General features: G+C 36.9%; 2 protein-coding genes across 7 annotated transcripts in view; both read left to right on the top strand.

Annotated features, from left to right (window-relative positions):
- Positions 1-15,484, top strand: part of sipa1l3 (signal-induced proliferation-associated 1 like 3) — a 96,284-nt gene extending 80,800 nt beyond the window's left edge. For all 5 annotated transcript variants that reach the window (XM_039683849.2, XM_039683847.2, XM_089116515.1 and 2 more), the window contains 10 exons: positions 367-488; positions 3,104-3,216; positions 3,306-3,736; positions 5,609-5,815; positions 5,906-6,068; positions 6,155-6,347; positions 7,563-7,712; positions 9,153-9,279; positions 9,427-9,508; positions 12,822-15,484. In XM_039683849.2, the coding sequence (XP_039539783.2) occupies positions 367-488; positions 3,104-3,216; positions 3,306-3,736; positions 5,609-5,815; positions 5,906-6,068; positions 6,155-6,347; positions 7,563-7,712; positions 9,153-9,279; positions 9,427-9,508; positions 12,822-12,968 (1,735 nt within the window). In that variant the 3' untranslated portion in view covers positions 12,969-15,484. The remainder of the gene's footprint in view (positions 1-366; positions 489-3,103; positions 3,217-3,305; positions 3,737-5,608; positions 5,816-5,905; positions 6,069-6,154; positions 6,348-7,562; positions 7,713-9,152; positions 9,280-9,426; positions 9,509-12,821) is intronic.
- Positions 15,485-16,293: 809 nt separating this feature from the next.
- qpctla (glutaminyl-peptide cyclotransferase-like a) overlaps positions 16,294-24,301 on the top strand; it is a 53,984-nt gene continuing 45,976 nt past the window's right edge. The window contains exons 1-7 of one of the 2 annotated variants that reach the window (XM_089116514.1): positions 16,294-16,621; positions 16,795-17,181; positions 18,807-18,953; positions 20,173-20,466; positions 21,267-21,428; positions 23,802-23,901; positions 23,984-24,100. In XM_089116514.1, the coding sequence (XP_088972640.1) occupies positions 16,960-17,181; positions 18,807-18,953; positions 20,173-20,466; positions 21,267-21,428; positions 23,802-23,901; positions 23,984-24,100 (1,042 nt within the window). In that variant the 5' untranslated portion in view covers positions 16,294-16,621; positions 16,795-16,959. Of the gene's footprint in view, positions 17,182-18,806; positions 18,954-20,172; positions 20,467-21,266; positions 21,429-23,801; positions 23,902-23,983; positions 24,101-24,301 lie in introns of both variants that reach the window. The other variant, XM_089116513.1, reaches the window with a different exon arrangement.

Raw genomic sequence — 24,301 nt, 5'->3', positions numbered from 1 at the left:
TTATAGATCTTAATTTAAACTTTCCATGATCTGTGCATACTTTTCATGTATGTTAGATATACGTCTTTATATGTATTTATCTGCCTCTTAGACGGCTTTCTTTTTCAGCTGATATGACCAAACTCCCCTCCAACCATCTTACAAACCTTTTCCACAATCCAATAAAGTCTGATGACTGAAGTCACGTCCTTTGTTCTCTGCGAACATTACTTCACGCTGCTGTTTAGCTAATTCCGCCACATGCCCTTTCTCCAAAACCCTGCTCACCAATGGCATGTCAGCCAACCTGAACTGGTTAACATGATCAAGTAAGCCAAATAAGAATATATTTACTAACATATTATTCATATTTGTTGTTGTGTGTAGGTTTGGGTCAGTCCAGCGGCCTCTCCAGCCATTTGACCCACATGTTTCTATCGACGGCTCCAGTGGGGAATCATCATCTGGTTTCACTAGCCAAGAAAGCACGATGGAACGCAACAAATCAGGTAAACAAACACAACAAAGACATTTATAGAGCTCCAGTCCTTAAACAAAGACTGCTGTAAATGTTTTTGTGCGTACCGCTCCGTCACTGTGTGAACTCTGCCCTCTGCTGGATAAACTCAGAATAAAAGCTCCTTTATCAAACCCACTGGGATCAAAGGCTGAGAGATAGTCACTAGTATGCTGATATTCAGGTGTCTGACTCCTTCAACTACGGTATTAAAGATCTTTTTCTTGATTGCAATAAAAGATACATATTACATGAAATATGTCAACTTAAATGTTCTTCTAAATGAAATTGAAATGCTAACATTATGCACACAATTGGGGTGGTGATGGCGCGGTGGATAAGACACATGTCTTTGGTGTGAGATACCGGGTTCGAATCCACTGTGCGACACCAATGTGTCCCTGAGCAAGACACTTAATCCCTAGTTGCTCCTCTGACATATATAGCAACTGTAAGTCGATTTGGATAAAAATGTCAGCTAAATGAATAAATGTAAATAATGCTAAACTGAGACCCTGTTTACAGCTGATATTAAGATGCGTTTTGGTCGATTGTATCATAACAAGTAGACGAGGGAGACATACCCGTTTACACCTGGTGTTTTAAATCCGTCTCTTTTGTCCACTTTCAATCACTTCTGTCCTGATTTCTTGGGCTATGAGCGGGTAAATGTACGGGATTTTTCAGATCTTTCGATCTAATGGAGAGCAGCAGCTTTAGTTTCTGACCAGCCGAGTGTGTGTTAGAAATCAGGAATGGTGAGAGAACATTGTGCTTAGTATGTTTCTTGTCTTCAAACCAAACATGGGTCATCAGCCGAAAAAATGTAAATCCCGTCCGGCTTGAACGTTTCCTGGATGTTATCACATTAGGTCAGTAGGCGGAGAGAAGACCGTTTTTTGAACACATTCAACCACTACTAAAGCAATCAAGTCCAATGTGTTTTTGACTTACTCTGATTTGCTCTAAAAAGTTTTAGATCCATTTACTCCTGTATTTAGCATCGTCCACTTGTGATCCAGTTGACCAAAACGCATCTTAATATCATGTGTAAACAAGGCCTGAAAGAAACGCAACAAACATCTAATAATCAAGCACAATAAAGAGTGGCAAACACCCTTAAAGGATTAGTTCACTTTTGAAAAAACTTTCGCTGATAAATTACTCACCCCCATGTCATCCAAGATGTCCATGTCTTTCTTTCCTCAGTCGAAAAGAAATTAAGGTTTTTGATGAAAACATTCCAGGATTTTTCTCCATATAATGGACTTCAATGGGAACCGGATGGTTCAAGGTCCAAAAGACAGTTAATAACAGTTTCAGATGCAGCTTCAGATGTCTTTAAACGACACCAGACGATGAATAAGGGTCTTATCATGCGAAACGATCGGTTATTTCAAAACTTATTCCAAAAATGTAACTTTTCTAAGGACAAATGCTAGCCTTGCTATATTCTCTGAGGCGCGTTTGCAACGTCACGTATTATGTAATTACGCTCAAAAGGTCACGGGCGACGTAGCCGGAAATACAGAGTCAGTGTTTACAAGTTGAACGCATAGGTTGAACGTGCAAACTAACTCAAACACCGTTTACAAAAAAAAGGAATTAAAAGGAAAAAGGATTTTAATTCTGTACTCCTGGCTACGTGACCTTTTGAGCGTAATTACGTATTACGTGACGTTGCAAACGCGCCTCACGGAATAGAGCAAGGCTAGCATTTGTCCTTAGAAAAGTTACATTTTTGGAATAAGTTTTGAAATAACCGATCGTTTCGCATGATAAGACCCTTATTCATTGTCTGGTGTCGTTTAAAGACATTTGAAGCTGCATCTGAAACTGTTATTAACACTGTCTTTTGGACCTTGAACCATCCGGTTCCCATTGAAGTCCATTATATGGAGAAAAATCCTGGAATGTTTTCATCAAAAACCTAAATTTCTTTTCGTCTGAAGAAAGAAAGACATGGACATCTTGGATGACATGGGGGTGAGTAAATTATCAGCAAAAGTTTTTTCAAAAGTGAACTAATCCTTTAAGGGGACGTTCACACTGTAACGATACCATCACGTCATGATTCGATACATATCACGTTACTGAACTCACGATACGATATTATTGCGATACTCCAAGACATAAGGTAAAAGGTTTACAAAAAAATGTACTGTTGATTTAAGATGCTAAAATCAATATTACATCGTGTGTGTAAATGAATAGGCTTGGACTTGGTGCTTATAACCCAAGGACAATTTAGGATGATATGCTTGCACGCTTTCACTGACTATATATATTTAAAATAATGTCGGCCACTTTTTACTGGTAACATCAGACATTTGGCATTATCAGGACCCACAGATACTCCCCCATTGCATTAGTATACATCATATTCAACATTATATATAGTAGTTTAATATAAGACTTACACTAAAACTCTGAAAACTTGAATTTTTTCCACTATCCACGATACATATTGTCGCATTTTTGTATTGTGATATATTGTTACACCTCTAACCTCGGTACAAGTCGTCTGGAAGTCATTTATTTTCAATGAGTGACTGATTCTGTCAGTGTGAACTGGGCTTCACCTGTTTGTGTGTGTGTGTCGGACAGAGCCCATGTGGCATGTTCCTGCGTCATCACGAGGTGTGTCAGTCGCCTCCGCTCAGAGAAGACAGACCCGACAGGACGTTGCAGGGAAAGACTCTCCAAACCGGCACTCTAAGGTGAGCCGTCGTCCTCATCATCGCGAGAACAAGGAAGCGGTTTGATTTGGCTCTCAGTCTCATGTACTTATGTCTCTGCTCTCTCTCAGGGTGAGACACACTATTCCAGTCACTCCAGCAGTAACACACTCTCCAGCAACGCTTCCAGCAGTCACAGTGACGAGCGCTGGTTTGACGGGATGGGAGGTGGGGTTTCCGGTGTCCTGAGTGACCCCTCAGACCCCGACCCGGACTTAATGGGTAAGGGAGGGTCCAGTGACAGTGGCATCGATGCTTCTCTCTACACACCGAGTCCCAACACTAAAGGAGCCAAACCTAGCCGCAGTCTTGCAGGAACGCCCCACAAACCCCTGCATGGCTCTGCGACCTACAGCGGCTTGCAGGATCTGTCGGGAGCCGGAGAAGGGCGGCGCAGGGAGTCGTCACCCGTCATCGCTGCATCAGCCAGTCAAAGCAAGAACTACCGCACACGCACATTCCCCCCTCCGGGATCGGCCAACGCTGACAACTTCAAAGCGAGGTATTGTGTTTATTCTGCAATGGAAAGACCATTATTTAACCTCTGATGGTCTTCGGGGTCCCAAATGACTTTTGCTTGAATTACATTTTTTTTTCTTCTCTTTTTCCAAATGGTATGAAACTTCCTACAGCTCTCAACACTTTCTAGATCTACCAAAAAAAAAAAAATGGAATGTTATCTGTTTTTATGTAGGCGTGACAAAAAAAGTCTCACTCGTGGTCTTTGAAAAATAAAATTTAATTTTGTAATAGATCATTAGTTTTTTTTTTTTGTTGTTTTTTTTTTACAAATATAATTTTACTGTTTATTAATGTGAAAGTAATGAAAGTTAGAAATCTGGGTCTTTTATAAAGTTTATTTAACTTAAAATGCTGTTTTAAAATTTTTTTTTTTTTATTTATAGAAATTTAAAAAAAATCATAAATCCTCAAAAAACTGCACAAATGTTGAGTAAAAACATTAATAAACAGAGTAAAATTATATTTAATATTATAAATATTATTATAATATAAAAATATTATTGTGTTACAAAATTAAATCTTATTGTCTGGGGTCCAATAGACCCTGAAGACCCCGAGTTAGCTTTTTTTTGAAGACCATCAGAGGGTTAAAAGTTTGAGTCATCAAGAAATTAAAGGGGGTTATATGATATGATGCTTTTTGATGTTTTCCTTTAGTGTGTAATCTATCTGTTTGTGCTTGAATGCGATCTGCAAAGTTACTAAGCTCAGTCTCACACAAAGGGATTTATTCCACTGATCCAGACTTGCCTAAAACACCTCGATCATAGCCGAGATATAACTTCCTCAAACTATGTGAAATATTAGCATAATGGCCAAAGGCATACAAGAGAAGAGGCTTTAATGACTTGTGGTGTTGTCGTCATGTCGTAGAGACGCTGTGTGTTTGGATGTGAAAGCAAAACTCCTTTGTTTGGCCTTCCAAAAAGTAATAAAATTAGGAATCAGAGTCATAGATTTATTTACAGAGGACAGATTCCTGAACCTGAGAGAGGACAACGCTGACTATCAAACATTTTGCTTGAAACAAGTCATGCTTGCAAAGTTGGTTTTCGATCGATAGGCTTGATCATCCACATTTTCAGAATCCGACTCGGCTCGAACTGACGACGTTATTATAAACTTTGTGTTTAAAAATTGCTTAAAGCCTTGGAAGCTGAAGCTTGGGATTATGCTAAATGGTGTTACATTTCCAACACGTTTGAGGTGATTGGCCAATCACAACGCACTGGGTCAGCTGACCAATCAGAGCGCTCTGAGCTTTTCAGGAGGGGCTTTGTAGAAATCAGACAGACTGGGAATAGAAGAGCTGTAATAAGTGTTTTTTAACATTAAAGCATGTTAACTTATTCTATTATACCCAATAATTAAAGTAATGAACTTATAAAATAGTATCATATAACCCCTTTAGTACTATTATACAGCAAGGATGCATTCATTTGATCAAAAGTGAAGATGTTCTATTCTATTCTAAAAGATTCTATTTTAAATAAATGCTGTTCTTTTCAACGTTCTATTTGTCAAAGAATCCTAACAAAATAAAAAAAGTTTTACAGTTTCTATAAACCTATTAAGCAGCACAACTGTCATCACCATTGATATTAAGAAATGTTTTTTGAGCAGCAAATCATCATATTAGAGTGATTTCTGAAAGATCATGTGACACTGAAGACTGGAGTAAAGATGCTGAAAATTCAGCTTTGATCAAAGGAGTAAATTACAATTTGAAATTGTAATAATATTTCACAAGATTACGGTTTTAAATGCATTTTTGATCAAATGAATGCATCCTTGGTGAGCAGAAGAGACTTCTTATTCATAAGAGAAATCTTAATGAATTGTGTGTGTTTAGGGCCTGCTATACCCCTCAAGGGTTTAAGACCCCTGCTGTGGCCGATAAACCCCGGCCTTTCAGATCTTCAACAGTCACACCCGTGTCAGGATCCGCCCAGCTGTCAAGCTCCGCCCCCAAGTCATTAAGTAAAAGCAAGAGTGCATGGCAACAGGAGGAGAACATCACAGCAACCAGCACCACCTCCACTGACAGCAACAGCAACAAGTACATATGTTTATATATGTTTACATTTTCATATTTGTGTTGGATTATGAAATAGATGCATCACATATGTGAATGTCCTGGTGCTTTCAGGCAGGTGGATATGAACAGTAAGAACGTGTTCGGACAGCCTCGGTTACGTGCCTCTCTGAGGGACCTTCGCTCACCACGCAGAACTCACAAGAGCACCGTTGAAGACGACTTGAAAAAGCTCATCATTATGGACAACCCTGGGGATACGCCATCACGGGATGCGGTGAGCACACAAACACTGAAAAGGCTACAAAACTGCTTGTAAACACAACTATGATTTGAGCGTTGCGTGTTTGCTCTCCTCTACAGTCTCCTCATCGGACCCTGCAACGTACTTTCTCAGATGAGAGTCTGTGCAGTGGACGGAGAGATTCTAGTTATGCAAGCACGCCTCTTTTTGAAGGACAAGTGCCGCCCAGTGACCTTCTCTTCACATGCACGCTGCCTATTCGTCGCCACGGTCACAACACCAACCATGGAGCCCTCATGCCCAGTAAGAAAGGTGGGTGGCATTTGCTAGTCATAAGTTGCGTCCCAAATGGCGCACTATACAATATCTACTTAAAGGAGTAGTTCGCTTTTAAAATAACTTTTGCTGATAATTTACTCACTCTCGTGTCATCCAAGATGTCCATGTCTTTCTTTCTTCACTCGAAAGGAAATTAAGGTTTTTGATAAACATTCCAGGATTTTTCTCCATATAATGGACTTCACTGGGAACCAAACGGTTTAAGGTCCAAAAGACACTTTCAGTGCAGCTTCAAAGGGCTTTAAACGACACCAGATGCTGAATAAGGGTCTTATCAAGTGAAACGATCACTCATTTATATAAAAAAAAAGTTTAAGTTTTATAAGCTCAAATGCTCGCCTTGCTCTGTTCTGTGATGCGCGTTCGTGACTCTCCTGTTCGAACCCGTTCATTAAAATGAACAAATCTTTTTTCGAGTCATATTGTTGTTCGTTGAATGAACCAAATGACTCAAAAAAAGATTTGTTCATTTTGATAAACGAGTTTGAACAGGAGAGTCACGAACGTGCATTGAAGAACAGAGCAAGGCGAGCATTTGAGCTTATAAAACTTAAACTTTATTATTTATTTTTTAAATGATCGATCGTTTCGCTTGATAAGACCCTTATTCATCGTCTGGTGTCGTTTAAAGCCCTTTGAAGCTGCATTGAAACGTTCATTTGGACCTTGAACCGTTTGGTTTCCATTGAAGTCCATTATACGGAGAAAATCCTGGAATGTTTTCATCAAAAACCTTAATTTCTTTTTGACTGAAGAAAGAAAGACATGGACATCTTGGACGACATGGGGGTGAGTAAATTATCAGCAAAAGTTTTTTTTTTTAAAGTAAACTACTCCTTTAATGTATGTATGCACTATGTACTCATCCGTGTAGTGGATTAATTTTATAAGGTTATTTTGTCATTCAACATCGGAGTCTTATGCCCCTCCCCCCCGCTACGTAATTAAAGTTGCGTCGGTTGAGTCCATGAAGTGTCCAACAATTATTTTTCCCATTATCCAGATATTTAAAGTGCACTTTTTCTTTATTTAAATATATATTTAAAGTGTATTTTCAGTGTGAACACACTACTTGCACTATTTATACTTAAAGATGTCATCGAATAGTGCAATTGGGATGCGGCTATAGTCAGTTACTGTTATCTGCTAATAGCATTGGAATAAACTGTCCATTTGTTGTTCCTCCAGTACCGTTGTCTGCATCAGAGTTGTCATTGACTGAGGTGAGGGATAAGGTTCCTCCTCTCAGAAGACTGGACCCTGGACTCATACCTCTTCCTGACACTGCCTGTGGACTGGAGTGGTCCAGCCTCGTCAATGCAGCCAAAGCATATGAAGGTATGAGGCCGCAGTTTCTACTCGGGATGCACAATATCGATATCGGCCGATGAACGGTCATTTTTCATGTAATCGATCCGATAAGAGAATTATGCTGATGTATCAAAGCCGATAGATAAAAGATGCCTTACTTCAGTTGAGAGATGCGCGCTGTTCGCCATGATGGTTTTGAATGATTTCACTTCGAAAAGGAGCAACACAAATCTGTCACATAGGCTTCATAACATTATAATGAGAACACGACTGTAAAAGAATGTTGTGAATTCTTGTTCGCTAGTGTTTCAGAGCGACGAGTGTGTTGTGGAGTAGAGAGTTAAGCCTTCATGACAAGCACAGTCAAATTCGCTTGCCAATTTTTTGCCATTTTTAAGTTTTAATATGTTTATTTTGAGTAGCCTATATATCTGATTAATCTCATACAGGATGCGTTTGGTTGAGTTCATGAACGATGCAGTAAAAGCACTTCATTCTAGGCCTACAGGTGATCATCTTTATCTTTAGAGTGTAAAATTAATTTGAAAAGTTAAGGGATCTTACACGGGTTTACTAGGCTACTGTATTGTATATGTTTGATTTATGTTGTTGAGGCTTTTAATGGCGAGCCTTTTGTTTTTGTATTCAGGCTATCAAAGTATATCAAAATTTGAATTTAGCTTTATCGGTCCATATATAGTATCGGTTATCGGCTTTCAAATGTAACGAATTATCGGTTATCGGTTTATATTTTTTCAATCTAAATTATGAGAAACGATCATTTACATATTATGAAATTTAATTTCATCTTTTTGTTATTTTTGACTTTTTATCTCATAATGAGCGCCATTTTCAAAATGATTGTCATAATTATTGTCATAATGAAAATAATGATTGTCAATTAAAACGAATAAAAATAATGATTGTCATAATTTTGACTTTTTATCTCATTGACGACTTATTTCAATGTCATAATTTTATTTTTTTCCCCTAATTCATAATTATATCATATTTTTTCATAATTTCAACTGTCATAATTTATTTGATCTAAATCATCATCACATCTCATAGTTGACTTATTTCATAATTTCAACTTTAGATATGTAGTTTCATAATTATTACTACTTATTTAATTTTTACTTCAACTCAAGTTTGACTTTTTGTCATAATGTAGTTTTTTTTTCTCAGATTTTTTACACTTTATTGCATAATTTCAACTTAATAAAAATTATGAATTACCAAAGCATGATTTTTTTTTTCTTATGTGGTGGAAATAGACTTCCATATAAAGGTGATGCCATTTATAAGAGTGTAAACGCATGGCTCTTTGTGATTTACAGACTTAACCTCTGAGTTTGTTTTGTTTGTTTTGTGTCTGCAACACTCCCATGTAGTATGAAATGTATTAAAGAGTCATTCATCACACTGGTGATCTTAATGATTAATTATGACTGTTTTATTTTACAGTGCAAAGAGCTGTTTCTTTGTTCTCATTGTCTGAGTCTCACGCGGGCAGCAATGAGCTGAGACCCGTCATCAGTCCGGTGCCTTTCCACACGCCACAGACTCCCCGCACCACTCCGACTTTCAGCAGGTACTGTATCTATACTTGCTCTTCCTCTGAGGGTTTGTATTTACACCAAGGGGACAACATTGTCTGCAATTTTCCATAAAGTTTTGGATGGGTGTTCAAATAAGCTAGGATACTGGTTTTAACTTGTGTTTAATGTGTGTGTTGCAGTGAAGAGGCTCCTAATGACCTGTCTGGGCGTCTGTATCATCTGGAAGTCATGCTGAAACAGCTGAACACTGATCTGGAAAAAGTGAGTTACATCGGAGGGATCTGACCAGCGCAGGACAGGTTCAATAGGGATGGGTGTTTTGAATAATTTTGTAGTTGACGAACATATAAAACAAAAAAACCTTTTAGTTGAAATTAATGAATGAATGACAAATGATATAAAATTATCAATCTGTTACCAATAGAGTTCAATGGAACTTGCAAACATGGCTAACGATGCTTTTGGGAAACGCACCCCTGACCAAGTTTCCATCATAAAAGCAGATATCAGATATATATTAACATATCTATAGAGCGCTGCAGGGATGATGTATTCAGGCCAGAAGTTGGCATCACACTGGTTCCTTCTGTAAAAAGCCATTAAGATTTTTCCATCTGGATGATTGCATATAAGCTCTGTGACCAAGAAAGTTTTATGATTCTCACATGTTTTGTTCATCATCTTCACAAATGAACTTCACTTTTATACATTTTGAAGCCTAATTACAATGGGCAGAAGTAAAAACCTAGTTCAGACACCTACCAAAGTTTGAATAGCTTGTAAGAGCGTGACTATAAACACAATGATTTTGTGAAAGCGGATTGGTCAGTGGATGAGTTTCCTGTTTCATCGTGATGATGTTTAATGTCCCAGACAACCTCTGTAGTCCCATATAGCCACTTCTTAGCAAGCGACACGTAAAAACTTTCAAGATTGCACTGGGGTTTTGCTGATGTATTTTATATTGTAAAATAAAAACTACAGGCCTTATTTCAGGCCTTTAACCAAAAATCCTTTTAAAAACCTGTTTTAAGAGCGATGGAATTGCTTACTAGTTTCTAAGACTCGTTCCTGCAGCACTTATAGAGAATAAAAATAGTAGCGCACTTGGATCTCTGAACACAACGTCACACGTTCACTCTTGAAAGCGAGATTCAGGTGAAGGATTCAGTACATGATGCAAATAAAATGCATTTGTGTAGTTTTACGTGTGGTGTTGTTGGTGCAGAAAGTACTAGCCTAGCCGATTACCTGTGCACAGGTCATGAACTGCATTTTTTATAATGTTTCCTGTGGTGCACTTATAATGTTAGTATGATTTTTACATTAAAAAAAATTGTCATAAGTTAGAAATAAAAGGTAATTTTCTACCCTGATTTTAGCCGTCTGATTTGAGCGCTCCGTTGGAAGGGTCGTGTCTGCTGCTGTGAGACGCGTAAACGCCCACTGCTGTGATTGGCTAACATCTTGCAAGTATTACATGTGAAACTCTCTCGAAATCTTTGACTACGTTTCTACTATTACAGCTGCCGAGATGAACTAATCGTGAAAACGTCGATTACCGCATTAAATTACCTCTTGTAACCACAGCCACGTCCAAGTGATCTGAGGGCGCGGGCGTTTTGTGGGCGCGGTTACAAGAAGTAAAAACGATATAAATACTGTTGGGTTTTTTTCACACAAACCGCTCGTTTCGTGTCTTAGGCCATCAATGTGTACTTACATTCACGAGTCATTAAATCATGTTTAATTTGGACTTCTCTGTGCATGCTCTTTGAGGTGGTGACCATAGACCTCCATTATATGACTGATTGACCTAAAAATATCACTACTGTGGAAACAAAGACACCTACATCTTGGATGCCCTTGAAATTAATTTCAAAGTGAACTATCCCTTTAAGAATTAACACGCTTACTTACATATTGTGGCATTACTATTGGGTTCATATTTTGTTTTCACCGAAATTGTGACTGATTTACCAAAGAACCCAGAGTGAAATGTTCAGAAGAAACAAAAGTGCTCTCCTGAGACATTCTCATAGTTAAAAATAATGAAGCACTTTCCTAACATTAGGATCCTTTGGAAGGTGATGTTATTTCTAGTCCAGTGATCCTGTATCACTCTGCTTCGTCTCTATAACGTGCCAGTGGGCGGGGCCAAAGATGTGATGACGTATAATGCTGCGTTCATGTGCTATGGTAATTATTAGAGCACGACCGATAAAGGTTTTTGAAGGCCGATACGGATACAAATATTTTTGGGTTTTAAAATCCGATATTCCGCTATATCAGCCGATATTTTTTTTTTATTATTAAATATTGTTGGATTTCACACATGTGTAAAAGAAAAGCTAACTTTTCTGCACAAGATACGTTTGATGCTTTTTCTCTATGTCTAAATGTTCACTCCTCACAAGTATAACTTCATTTTACAATGCAGGGATTGTAACTAGAGATATGCTAGTTATAAATACAGTAATCATTACTTTATTTAGGTAGAAAAAGTTCATTGTGGTTTCCAAGCTCATTAATGTTAACGTTAGCGGTCTTCCACTGATGATAGTTGCATTAGCTAGCTTTGTGGTTAGCTAGTCTATGATGAGTCATAATTTAGCAATAGATAACATCATACTGCAAATTGTAAAACATATATTTTGAATATAACAGGCCAAGGAGAGATGATTAAAGCGTGTTTCGTCCTTTTTTATTTTATTTTTTAAACATTCATTTATCGGCCATAATAACTGCCGATACCGATATTATGGAAAATGCCTAATATCGGCCGATAATATCGGTCTGGCTCTAGTAATTATGGTAAATACCAAAAGCCGACGAGGAAAATGCACATGAACACCCCCACATGTGGTATTTTCCACTGGGCAACTCGTAGAATATTTTGATGGACGAGTTGTCGAGATGAGATAACCTTTGATTTTTTTCAAAATGGCGGAAGGCACCGCAAGAGTCGTGAATGGTAAAAATATATACTATTCATGATCTAGAAAATATAGGCTACAGCATATTATTTACCTTTTGAGTTTTGATAAATCATTTTCTTGCTGTTGCAGATGACTTAAGCAATCTAAAATAGTTTTAGCTAAATAACAGGTCTGGATCTCCATCCTTTTACCACATTACGACAACAAAAGCACTTGAACGCAACACACCAGTTCACAAGTGGAAAATATCCTATTTTCCATAGCACGTGAACGCAGCATAAGTGTATAAGGCGGTCTTTCATCGCACTATTACGTCATAATGTGACAGAATCCGCCATTTTCAGAGCTTGCTTTCAATAAAAACTGTTTTTGGATAAATGAGGAACTTTTAAGTTCTGAAACTTACTGGATGTTTTTATAGTTCAGTAACCTGTCAAAATCTTTTGATTTCTCCATTTAATTGTAAAACAATAAATGTTAAAAATGAAAGAAGATGAAAGTGTTTCAAATTTGTTTATAATTAGGATAAACCCCTTGAGATGTATCGTCTCGTTTTCGAGGGTAAAGATTTTACCCATTTTTGATGACATCCTCTAATCATGCTTCTCTCTTTCTCTCCTCCTTTTTCCTCTCAGGAGAAACAGGACAAGGCCGTGTTGTTAGCAGAGATGGCTAATCTGAGGCACAACAACCAGCGTCTGCAGGAGGAATCGCACTCAGCCAGTGAACAGCTCCGCAAGTTCAGTAAACTCTTATCCTCCACCATTCCTGAGAGGAAATGAGTGCTTCCTGCCTTTTCATTTATGAAGAGAAGATGAGAGGGGATCTTCACGTACCTGTACTGTGCCTAATATGGCATGTTTAGCTCATTTAATTCAAAGTCTCGTATCGCCCAGTTCATCCACTGTCCCGCCCGCCCTCATATAAGGCAAGTCTGCCAGACCTGTGAGCTTCATGAGAGTGTGACGGCGGGAAACCGAGAGTTTTTGCGGGTCAGCCAGATGACTTGAGACTTTAAAGCTTTAAATTAAAGCCGGTACAGAAGTACAAAGTATATTTTCCCACACACACACACACAAGCGCGAGCTCTTTATCTGATCGAACTACTTTCGGAACTATTTTCTCATCGTAGATTTATTTTTGTACTCGACGATTCGACACTAAGCTTGAGCCAGTGAAACGGAGAGGCCTATTTACTGCACAGTCAGCTCAACAGCCAAAAAAAAAAAAAAATGAGAACAAACAAATCAAAAAACAGATTTCCCAGCACGTCGAGGGAAATCACGGTACTGTGAGCGTGATAATTAGAAAGTCTAATTATAAACCACATGTGCAGGTACAGACGCTGTTGTATTCATATTTCTATTCAACGGAGAGGCAATTGTACAAACCATCCCTCATCTCAACAAATGTTCAACGCAGACTGAAAGCCCTCTGCAATAACAGCTCTAAAACTGTGATGTTCCACCCAAGTCTTTGATCGTCTCCTCTGTGCATGCATGGACATCGTGACAGTGTCATGTGACAGGAAATGCCACTATAGTTTTGGCATAGCACTGTGTGTAAACTTGGGCCGCTCTGTCAGATTCCGACACTGTATATGTATATGCAAAGCCGACTCTAAGAAGCCCTAGTCAGCTGTGTTCAGACTCTATTTTTCTATTTGTATTTAGTTCAGGTTTATCAGGTGAAACGACTGTTGGCAATAGATGGCTGTTTTCAACTTCTAGACAGATCATCGTGTTTACAAGACGATCCGCGCCGCACTCGGGACTGCAGTTGTTTATGAGCTCTGGAAAATCCTAACTGGAATAACCGTCGAATATGGTTTAACATGTACCCCATGTTACTGTGTACATGTCTGCCTTAAAAGTGGTCATCCGTGACCAGTGATGTGTTGTGATTTACGACCCATATCGGCTCTCTCCATCCCTTTAACCTGACGCGACTGGAAAAAGATCTCCTCCTCTCTCAGGACCCGTAAGCTGCCCTCTCGATGACCTGATCTCTAATTCCTCTGACCTATTTATTCACACCAAGCGAAAGCACTGCATATTGCATTAGTCATCATAAGTGAAAATGATGTCTCCGCTCTTCTCAGACACACAAAAAACAACTATATAGCACTGTAAAACGCAAAGGTTTTTGTTTATGGGGTGAGGGATACAAATAATAAGCCCTGACATCATTCTTTGCAGCTGTTTAGTAGTGTAATTGTATAGTGCTTTTATACCAAGCTTTAAACGTTACATGTTCTCCCCACTATTAACGAGGATAAAAATACATTTAAAGGGACAGGTTCTATTTATTCTCACCCTCATGTCGTTCCAAACCCGTATGACTTTCTTTTTTTCTTTGTGGAATATCGGTTGAAGAATTTGGTCCCCATTGACTTCCATTGTATTTTACGTCCATCTAAAGAAAGTCGATGGGTTTGAGTAGATAACGACATGAATTTTCCCTTTAAATGAAAGTCTGTATACATGTTGGAAGCTTTTAGTTACACATGGTCACATTATCATATGATAAGCTCATTCATCCCCTCGTTTAGATCAGATTTTCTCATCTCATTGCTGTGACTACAAGAGATTCACCCACTGTGTTTTTTTTCTGTCAATGAAGTGGGAGGTTTCTCAGACTCTTGGTGTGTCGCTCGGTTCCTGGGTGTCATATCTACACCATGGATTGTCTTATGATTTCTGTTTGTATGCTTGTTTGATAGTCGGGTGGAGGTGTTTCGATTAAGTTTGTTTTTAAGGATAAATATGAATAATATACTTGTGAAAACATCTATGTGCATCTGTGTTGCGCATTCTTAAATCATGGCAAATTATATAGTCCAGCTGTAATATTTGAAGGTTTATTTTTATGTGTAATATTTTGACTATTTATTTTGATTCTCTTTTTTTTCTCGTTTGTTCTTTTTATAAATACGAAAAGACAAATTCAAGGTGAAAATTCAAGATTACAGATTTGGTAACGTTATTGGAGGGTACTGAGTCTATGTATTTTTTTAGTTTTTCTTTTATATTTTGTTTGATTCATGATCTTTCTTTTGTACAAAGCTGATTTTATCCTTTGTTTCTTATTTTTTAAATTTATTGTAATTCACATTTTGTCTCTGTTTCCATTAGCTTCATGCATGAAACAGCGGCTCTGATGCCTTGATTTAACTATTGATAACTGATTGATCTTTCAGTTTCTTTTAGGGATGTTGTATCAATGAGTGTACATTTAATAAGTGTAAATTATGTTTTCATTATTTTATAAAAAAATATATTAAAATATTTCATAATGATACCAGTCTCGACTGTTATTTTATTTGACTAATATTTTATGCTATACTGGGAGAGAAATGCTTGTGTGACTGCCGTGATTGAAATGGTCATACTGTGAGGAATCTGAAATCTAAAAAGTGTATCTGTTGCAACTAAACTGTATAAAAACATCTCATTCTGAAAAACCTTGGACACCTTCAACCTTAACAATGGCAGCTATTCAATATGCAGAAACTTGGTCTAACTATTAGAAATATGGTGAAAGTAGGACAGATGCTGTTATTCCTAAAAACCAGAAGAAAAGGTATAAAGCTATTGGACTCTAAAAACAAGGCACTGGTAAAAGACAGGAGTGTCTCAACAAAATAGAGTATATCGAATATCGTGGAAAAGTTTTTATCAACGTAAAACTTTCATATAGATTCATTAGGCATTAAGTAAAATATATCAAGCCTTTTTTCAATAATTATGGCTTACAGCTCATGAAAATAAAAATCCAGTATTTCAAATTATTACAATATTTCCTCAAATAAATCTGAAAGTCTGCAGATCGAAGTAGACTAGGTTTATGGTGATCTTTTTTTTTTTTGTATAAACAGACGCTGTATTACGCAGTACATAAAGTATTAAACTGAAATGTCTGTGTATTTGACAAATATTGCCTTTATTTCACTATAATTCGCTGTGATAAAGTATGCAAACGTCCTGCTGCACCGTGGAGGAATGCCACGAAAGTGTGGTAAAGTGGTGGTGTTTGTGGGCTGTCCCTTTAAGATGACGCAATACCTCAGTCACATGAGATCACCATGGCGGAAGCGCAGTTAAAATAAGCTGCAGCACTGTGTATACACCACAGCTTGAATAAAAGAAGCAGAAAAGGGAAAAGCCGTATATTTTTAGTTAGTTCGCCATGCATACGATTTCAAACATCTAACGTAAGCGACTTCAGAAGAGTAAAGCTGCTGCTGTATGCGGTGACTGAGTGACTGAAGTCCAGCTCAAGTGTTCACAGAGAGAGTTCAAGGCATTGATTGTTAATAATAGACGCAACATTGACTCCAGGCGAAAGGATGTAAGTTACTTTACGCGTTTGTGCTCTTTGCGGGTGCGGAGCTATTAAGGAAGTTTCTGGCAATATCTCAGTTCATTTATACAAGGTAAAAGCAGTTTGTCATGTGACGTTTTAAACGGATAAGCAATTCTAGTAGATTAAAGGTCATCTCTGGTTCTTGTTTACGAGGCAAATCCAAAAGACCTGATACACCTCAAGCATTACGCGTTTTGTTAAGCTCTAAAGTATCATATAGATTAGTGTTTTATAATGTTACAGCATCAGCGCGCGCTGCACGGTGACAATCGCGTTTAACGGACAAAGTTGGTCGTTTGAAGTGCTGACGTGTCGTTTGGCGAGCGACCAGTGCCGCATCTGTAGGGACACGCCTGTCCGCTGTCCCAGCACCCATAACTGGGAGTCAGCACTCAAAGCCACGTCAAAATGTCAAGAACCAGTCGAAGGTCCAAAGCTTTGCACCCCAGTAACGGGCACACGCTGGCCGGATGCAATCCGCTGAGAGCGGCGCGCGTGCGTGTGCGCGTGCTGCTGCTGTGTCTCTGCGGCGCGCTCTCGCTTGCCGTGATTCTGGTGCTGTATATCTCTGCGGAGTCCAGTACCAGCAGCTCAACACAACACCACAATGCAGATCTCATCAGGGACAGGGTGAGTTCACATCCAGCTAAAGTATGGCAATGCATGCTAACGACAGTATACACAATCATGTTGACCCCTGACATTATTTGTTCCCGAGTTCCCTCATGGTTAACTAAAACTATGAAAACATAATAGAAGTAAACCTTAAATAACACAATATAAATAAAATTTTAAATTAAATTAAATTAAAAAAAATTAATTTAAATTTTAAATTAAATTAAAAACGTAAACTACATTGCTTAGGGAAGGATCTTTCTGTCATGTTACATCATATGAACATTGATATGTTTTGTTGTTGTTTTTTTATTATGTCTTTTTATGTTAATATATTTTTGATAAATGCTATTCTGAGATGTATGGCACACATGAATATGATACACACAGTTTCTGAAATAAAAGTGATAATTGTTTCTAAAAAAATAAAAGCTAATTCAAAATCAAAATATTAAGGAAAACTAAAATAGTACATGTCAAAAGTTTGGAAATGTTTTTGATAGACGTTTCTTATGCTCCGAAGCCTGCATTTATTTAATCAAAAATGCAGAAAAAATAATAATATTGTGAAATATTATTACAATTTAAAACAATGGTTTTCTATTTTAATTTACTTTAAAATATCATTTATTTCTTTGATGCAAAGCTGAATTTGCATCACCCATTACTCCAGTCTTCAGTGTCATGATCCTTCAGAAATATGATGATTTATTTATTATCAATGTTCAAACCAGTTGTGCTGCTTAATATATATATATATATATATATATATATATATATATATATATATATATATATATATATATATATATATATATAATTTATTTTTATTTTATTTATTTTTTTGGAAACTTTGATACTTTTTTTATTGATGATTAAAAATTAAAAAAAACAAACAGTATTTATTCTAAATAGAAATATTTTCTAACGGTATAAATCTTAACTCTTACTTTTCGTCAATTTAACGCATCCTTGCTGAATAAAAGTATTAATTTCTTTCAAAAAAGAAAGGAAAATAGTACTGACCCAAAACATGTGAACAGTTGTATATATTGTTACAAAATTGTTATTAAGCATCACAACTGTTTCCAACACTGATAATAAATCATCATATTAGAATTATTTCTGATCATGTGACACTGAAGACTGGAGTAATGCAGAAAATTCAGCTTTGCATCACAGGAATAAAATATGTTAAACTAGGAAAAACATTAATATTTCTGAATATTCTTGTTTTTTTTTCTGTATTTTTGATCAAATAAATACAAGCTTAATGAGCATAAGAGACTTTATTTCAAAAACAATAAAAAATAGTCAAGTTTACAAACTTTTGATTGCCACTTCTATTTCCCAAAAGTAAAGTGACTGTGTATTGACAAAAATACCATGAAATTAGCTAATTGTGCATCATATTCCATTAGATATTCCATGCATAGTTATCATATGACACAAGATTTTGTCATTCAAATCACAGCCCAGCATACTTTAGTTTTTAACCTGCTTCAACACATCTCCCTTGAAGTTTTTATTAATTACCTGGTTCAGATTAGTTTAACAAGGCTTGGAGCTAAATTCTACAGGACGGTTTATTGGACATCATCCTTGTACACATGTCTACCTCTACCTTATTCTTTCTGCAGCTTTCCCATAAGCCAAGTAAACACTCAGTAGCACAAATAAAGAAGTTTGCAGCACAGGTGGATGGGCATCGGCTCTGGGAGACTCACCTGCGACCCCTCCTGATTCAACGAGTGCCTGGGACTGCAGGAAGTCAGACCATACGACAGGTAATGCCACAGCCCGAACAACACGTATATCTGGACCACAATTGACAATATACAGTAGTCATGTAAGTGGATCAAAAAAAGTTCCTCAAATCTGTCTTAACCCTTTAACTGACTTCTCAACCAAACGGTTGAGCACATTTTGAGTCACTATATTTTATCTATTGGTTGAGGTAAATAATGCCATAAAAATCCACTAAATTTCACAGTTTCAATCAACAGTCACTTCTTCTAACATGGATGTCAGAAACAAATAAATCACACCAGCCATGTGAACTGTTTTTGGTGAAATTTTTTACATATTACACTGTAAGAGCCTTGACTTTACAAAATAATGTTACTTGGTGCTATGAAAAAATGTACGTATATTTTTAATAATTTTTCAAAAACATGCTCGACCAAACGGTTGATTTGGCACATAACGGTTAACTGTCTCTTGAGAAGTGACATTACAATGCACTATTAAAACTTGGTTGTAATTCAAGTATGCTTTGGAATAAAGACCTAATAAGTTTAGTCTTGTTTTAAAGAAAACACTCAGCAGATTACTGCTGAAGTAAAAGCACTTCAAAAAATGTGAAATGTATAAAAAAAGTTATGGAAGTTTTCAATTTTCATTAAATCAAATGCACTGTACTAAATATTTTTTTCTTTTATATAAAATATATTTTACAAAATATTTTTCCTATAAAATCAAAGCCATACATCTAACCAAGTTGATATCACAAGAATTGAAGTTCTCATGAGATTTTGTTAAGTTTTAATACCATAAATACCATTGCATTTAATTGTATGCATTCTGCTGTAACAAATTAATAAATGTCTGTCCAAATATCACTTCTGTTACAAAATATGGGACCTGGAGATCATAAATTATGATGGGCAATGAAACAGTATGGCTGTATTTGTATGAATTGTGGTACCATTTATTACCATTAAGTGACATCTCAACCATTTGGTAGAGGCTGAAATTAAAAAAAAATTATGGGTTGTGTTGAAAAAAAAAATACATTGAGTAGATACAGCATTTTCCTTCACTTTTTTCTTGGTGCGGGCTTCAAAGGGTTGGACAAGAACAGCTATTGTTCAAAATCCATGTATAACTTTGATGAAGGGTTTTGATCCACTTCAAATGTTGAGTACTTCATTGTTTGCTGTTGGTTCTCTCTTCTTAAATAAGCATGCAGTGAAGTTTACTGACGTTCTCTCGCCTCTTGTCCAGCATATCTTGTCCCAGCTGGGCTCACTGACGGCAGGATGGACGCTGGAGGAGAATTCCTTCGTTTCGTCCACCCCGAAGGGTGACGTGACCTTCACCAATGTGCTAGCAGTGCTGGACCCCTCGGCTCCTCGCAGGCTGATCCTAGCATGCCACCACGACTCAAAGATCTTTCCCCTCGACCCTAAAAACCCCAGGCGAGTGTTCGTGGGAGCCAGTGACTCAGCCGTTCCCTGTGCCATGATCTTGGAGCTGGCTGCGTCTCTGGACACACAGCTTAAAGCCCTCAAACAGCAGGTAGATCGCAATCATGTGATCGAAATCACCTATTCACATGGGACTCATTTTCTAAACCACGTTTATCTTAATTATTATCTAATCAATGTACCGATTGAGATGGGACTAGCATCTCCGTGTTTATAACAACCCATGTTTTGTAGATGTGGGCGTTACAGAAGGTCATGTGCTGGGCTTGCTTGTGTCTTTTTATGAATTATTTATTGATATCATGTTAATTTATTATAAAAACTCTTATTTAAATAAACTTCACATGCATACAGTGGCTGTATATAATGATTCCACGTAAGACATGTAGACGGGTATCTTACCTGACAGTAATGTTAAAGTGGGCAGTTTCTACGATCTGGCTCTATTTATTCAGTCGATGATTGTTTTTTTCCGTCGGATACTAGCCGTATCGAAATGAAATGAGAGAATGCAGAAGATCGGTGTGCAAACGGTAGTTCGTGTAGGCCAAAAAAACACAAAGAGAAGTGTTAGGACACTATCAGCAATCAGACATTCGCATTCGGACAGGATTAGAGGGCCATTGTAGGTAATCTGAGGTTGTGTGTGTGAAAAACACGGACATGGACCGTTTGGACAGGATTGAAATCACAAATACGCCTGTGAAACACATCGTCCGGGAAAACTAGTCCCGTCTGAATAGGCCGCAAGAAACACTTGGCATTTTGAACTGTGAAGCACTGCATCACAGAGCAGATTGTGTTGAATCAAGCCTAAAGTGTGTGTCTGACAGAGAACGAGATGCCACAACACTGTCTATAGTCATTCTCTCGGTCTCTTCTTCTCTCCAGAGGTCTGCGCTGACATTGCAGTTGGTGTTTTTTGATGGAGAGGAGGCCTTTGAGGAATGGACGGACACAGACTCTCTGTACGGTTCTCGTCATCTGGCTGAACTGATGTCTCGTTCCCCTCACCCATCTGGAGCCGCCAAAACCAATCTACTCCAGGCTGTGGTGAGGCTGTGTGCCTGCATCAGTCTACACATATATATATACTGTATATATATATATGTGTGTGTATATCTATATATATGTGTGTATATATATATGTGTGTGTGTGTATACATATATATATATATATATATGTGTGTGTGTATATATATATATATATATATGGTAAATGGACTGCATTTATATAGCGCTTTCATAGACCTAATGGCCACCAAAGCGCTTTACATATTGCCTCACATTCACCCATTCACACACATTCATACACCGACGGCAGTGTCAGCCATGCAAGGCGCCATCCAGCTCGTCGGGAGCAGCTGGGGTTAGGTGTCTAGCTCATGGACACCTCGACACTTGGTCAGGTGGAACCGAGGATTGAACCACCAACCTTTCGGTTTGTAGACAATCCACATGAACCACTGCCGCATATATATGTGTATATATATATATATCGTTTGTATATATATATATATATATATATATATCGTGTGTATATATATATATATATATATATATATATACACTACCGCTCAGAAGTTTTAGATCAGTAAGATTTTTTATGTTTTTAAAAGAAGTCTCTTCTGCTCACCAAGGCTGCTTTATTTGATGTAAAAAAAAAAAAGACAAACAGTAATATTGTGAAATATTATGACAATTTAAAATGACTGTTTTCTATTTGAATATATTTTAAAATGTAATTTGAAATCTGAATTTTCAACATCATTACTGTTGCTGATTACACATCAGTTTTCAGTGTCACATGATCCTTCAGAAATCATTCTAATATGCTGATTTTATGCTCAAATAACATAAATTTTTATTTTCAATTTTGAAAACAGTCGTGTACCATTTTCCCCCCCAAACTTCTGTGATGAATAAAAAGTTCAAAAGAAAAGCATTTATTTAAAATATAATCTTTTCTAACATTATAAATGTCTTTGCTGTAACTTTTGATCAATTTAACTCATCCTTGATGAATAAAAGTATTTTCTAATTTCTTTCCCCCAAAAATAAAAAATAAATTCTTACTGACCCCAACTTTTGAATGGTAGTGATTAATGTAACAAAAGCTTTCCATTTCAGATCAATTCTGTTCTTTTGAACTTTCTATTCATCAAAGAATCCTGAAATAAAAATGTAAAAAACTGTTTTCAACATGGATAATAATCATAAATGTTTCTTGAGCATCATATTATAATAATGTCTGTAGGATCATTTGACACTGAAGGCTGGAGTAATGATGCTGTAAATTCAGCTTTGATCACAGGAGTGAATTACACTTCACTATATATTCACATAGAAAACCGCTCTTTTAAACTGTAATAATATTTCACAATATTATTTTTTTTTGTATTTTTATCAAATAATTGCAGCCTTGGTGAGCAGATGAGACATCTTTTAAAAACATAAAAAATCTTACTGATCTAAAACTTTTGATGGGTAGTATATATATATATATATATATCGTATATTATCGTAAATCGTATATTGTCTATACGACCCCAATCTAAACAGGTTCCCTTCATCTCAGTGGAATAAGATTTTGTGACTTTTCATAGATTATCTATCTATACACACAAAAAAACTGTGCTTGATTCGGTTGTTCTGAAGGTATGTAAAGAAAATGTTTTCACTTCTGGTCTTCACATTGAAATGAATGGGAAATGTGAAAAAAAACTTAATATGCGTAAAAAAAAATCTGGCATAAATCTGAACATTTTTACACAGAAATGAAGGCCTAGTACTAGAGCATAAATGCAATGTCTCATAAAAAAATAATATTTCATATGCAAGCTAATGGTTAAGGATTTGTGTGGTATATGAATACAAAAGTACTTTATATCTCCAAAAACACAGCATTAATGAATAGATGAGAAGTCAACAAAAAATGATTTATTATTTGTATGATTAAAAATGTATATTTTTTGTACAATTACTCAATCAATTGTTGGGGTCGTGTAGACCCCGAAGGCCAGAAGTGTAAACATGAAACGAAGACTATTTGAAGGTTAAGAATAATTATATATAATAGGAAAAAAGGTTTATAAGTTAAAGTTAACAGGTTTCAGTTGGCTACTCCGCAAAAGCACAAAACAAAGTATACAAATGAAAAATGGAATATCTAACAATATTATTTAATTGTATTATTTTTATTATTTATTTTCACTTTACAGTAGATGTTGTGTTTTAATTTTTGTTTAATTGATAACTAGTTAAAACCCTACACCCAATGTGGGAAATGTAAAAAACAAACAAACAAAATTGATTGACTGGTAAATTGATTTTTTTATTATTATTATTTTTTAATATTATTGATTTAATTTAAAAAAACGCATATGCATTATTTTTTGTTTTGTTAAAACTGTATTTTTCTTCCAGGATCTGTTAGTCTTGCTGGATCTGCTTGGTGGCCCAGAACCATTGATTGTCAATCACTTTGATAACACAGCAAGATGGTTTGACCGACTCATCGCTGCAGGTATAAAAAAACAGCCAGATTGGGTTTCTTCCGACAGACAAATGACCTCTACAGTCAGCAATCCTTTCTGTTTCTCTTTCAGAGAAGAGACTCCACAAACAGGGCTTGTTGACATCTCACCCATCAGAACAGAGTTACTTCAGGAAGGATTTTTATCTTGGCCCAGTGCAGGATGACCACGTTCCATTCCTAAACAGAGGTAAGGAAGCACTATACACTAATGTTCCAACATGACATCATGACTTTTGCGTAAACATACGCGCCACTTTCGAGTCAAGTGGTGTGTTATCTCTACACATTTTGAGCTATCCGCGTGTATGTCCACGGCATTAACGTCCGAGTGATTCCGCGTGTCTGTACACACCGTCAAATGTCGAGCGAAACGAAGCAAAATGTACAT

This window comes from Pimephales promelas, chromosome 10, assembly GCF_988280905.1.
Source record: "Pimephales promelas chromosome 10, fPimPro1.hap1.1, whole genome shotgun sequence".
Lineage (NCBI taxonomy): Eukaryota > Metazoa > Chordata > Actinopteri > Cypriniformes > Leuciscidae > Pimephales > Pimephales promelas.
This window is presented reverse-complemented; position numbering and strand designations above follow the sequence as displayed.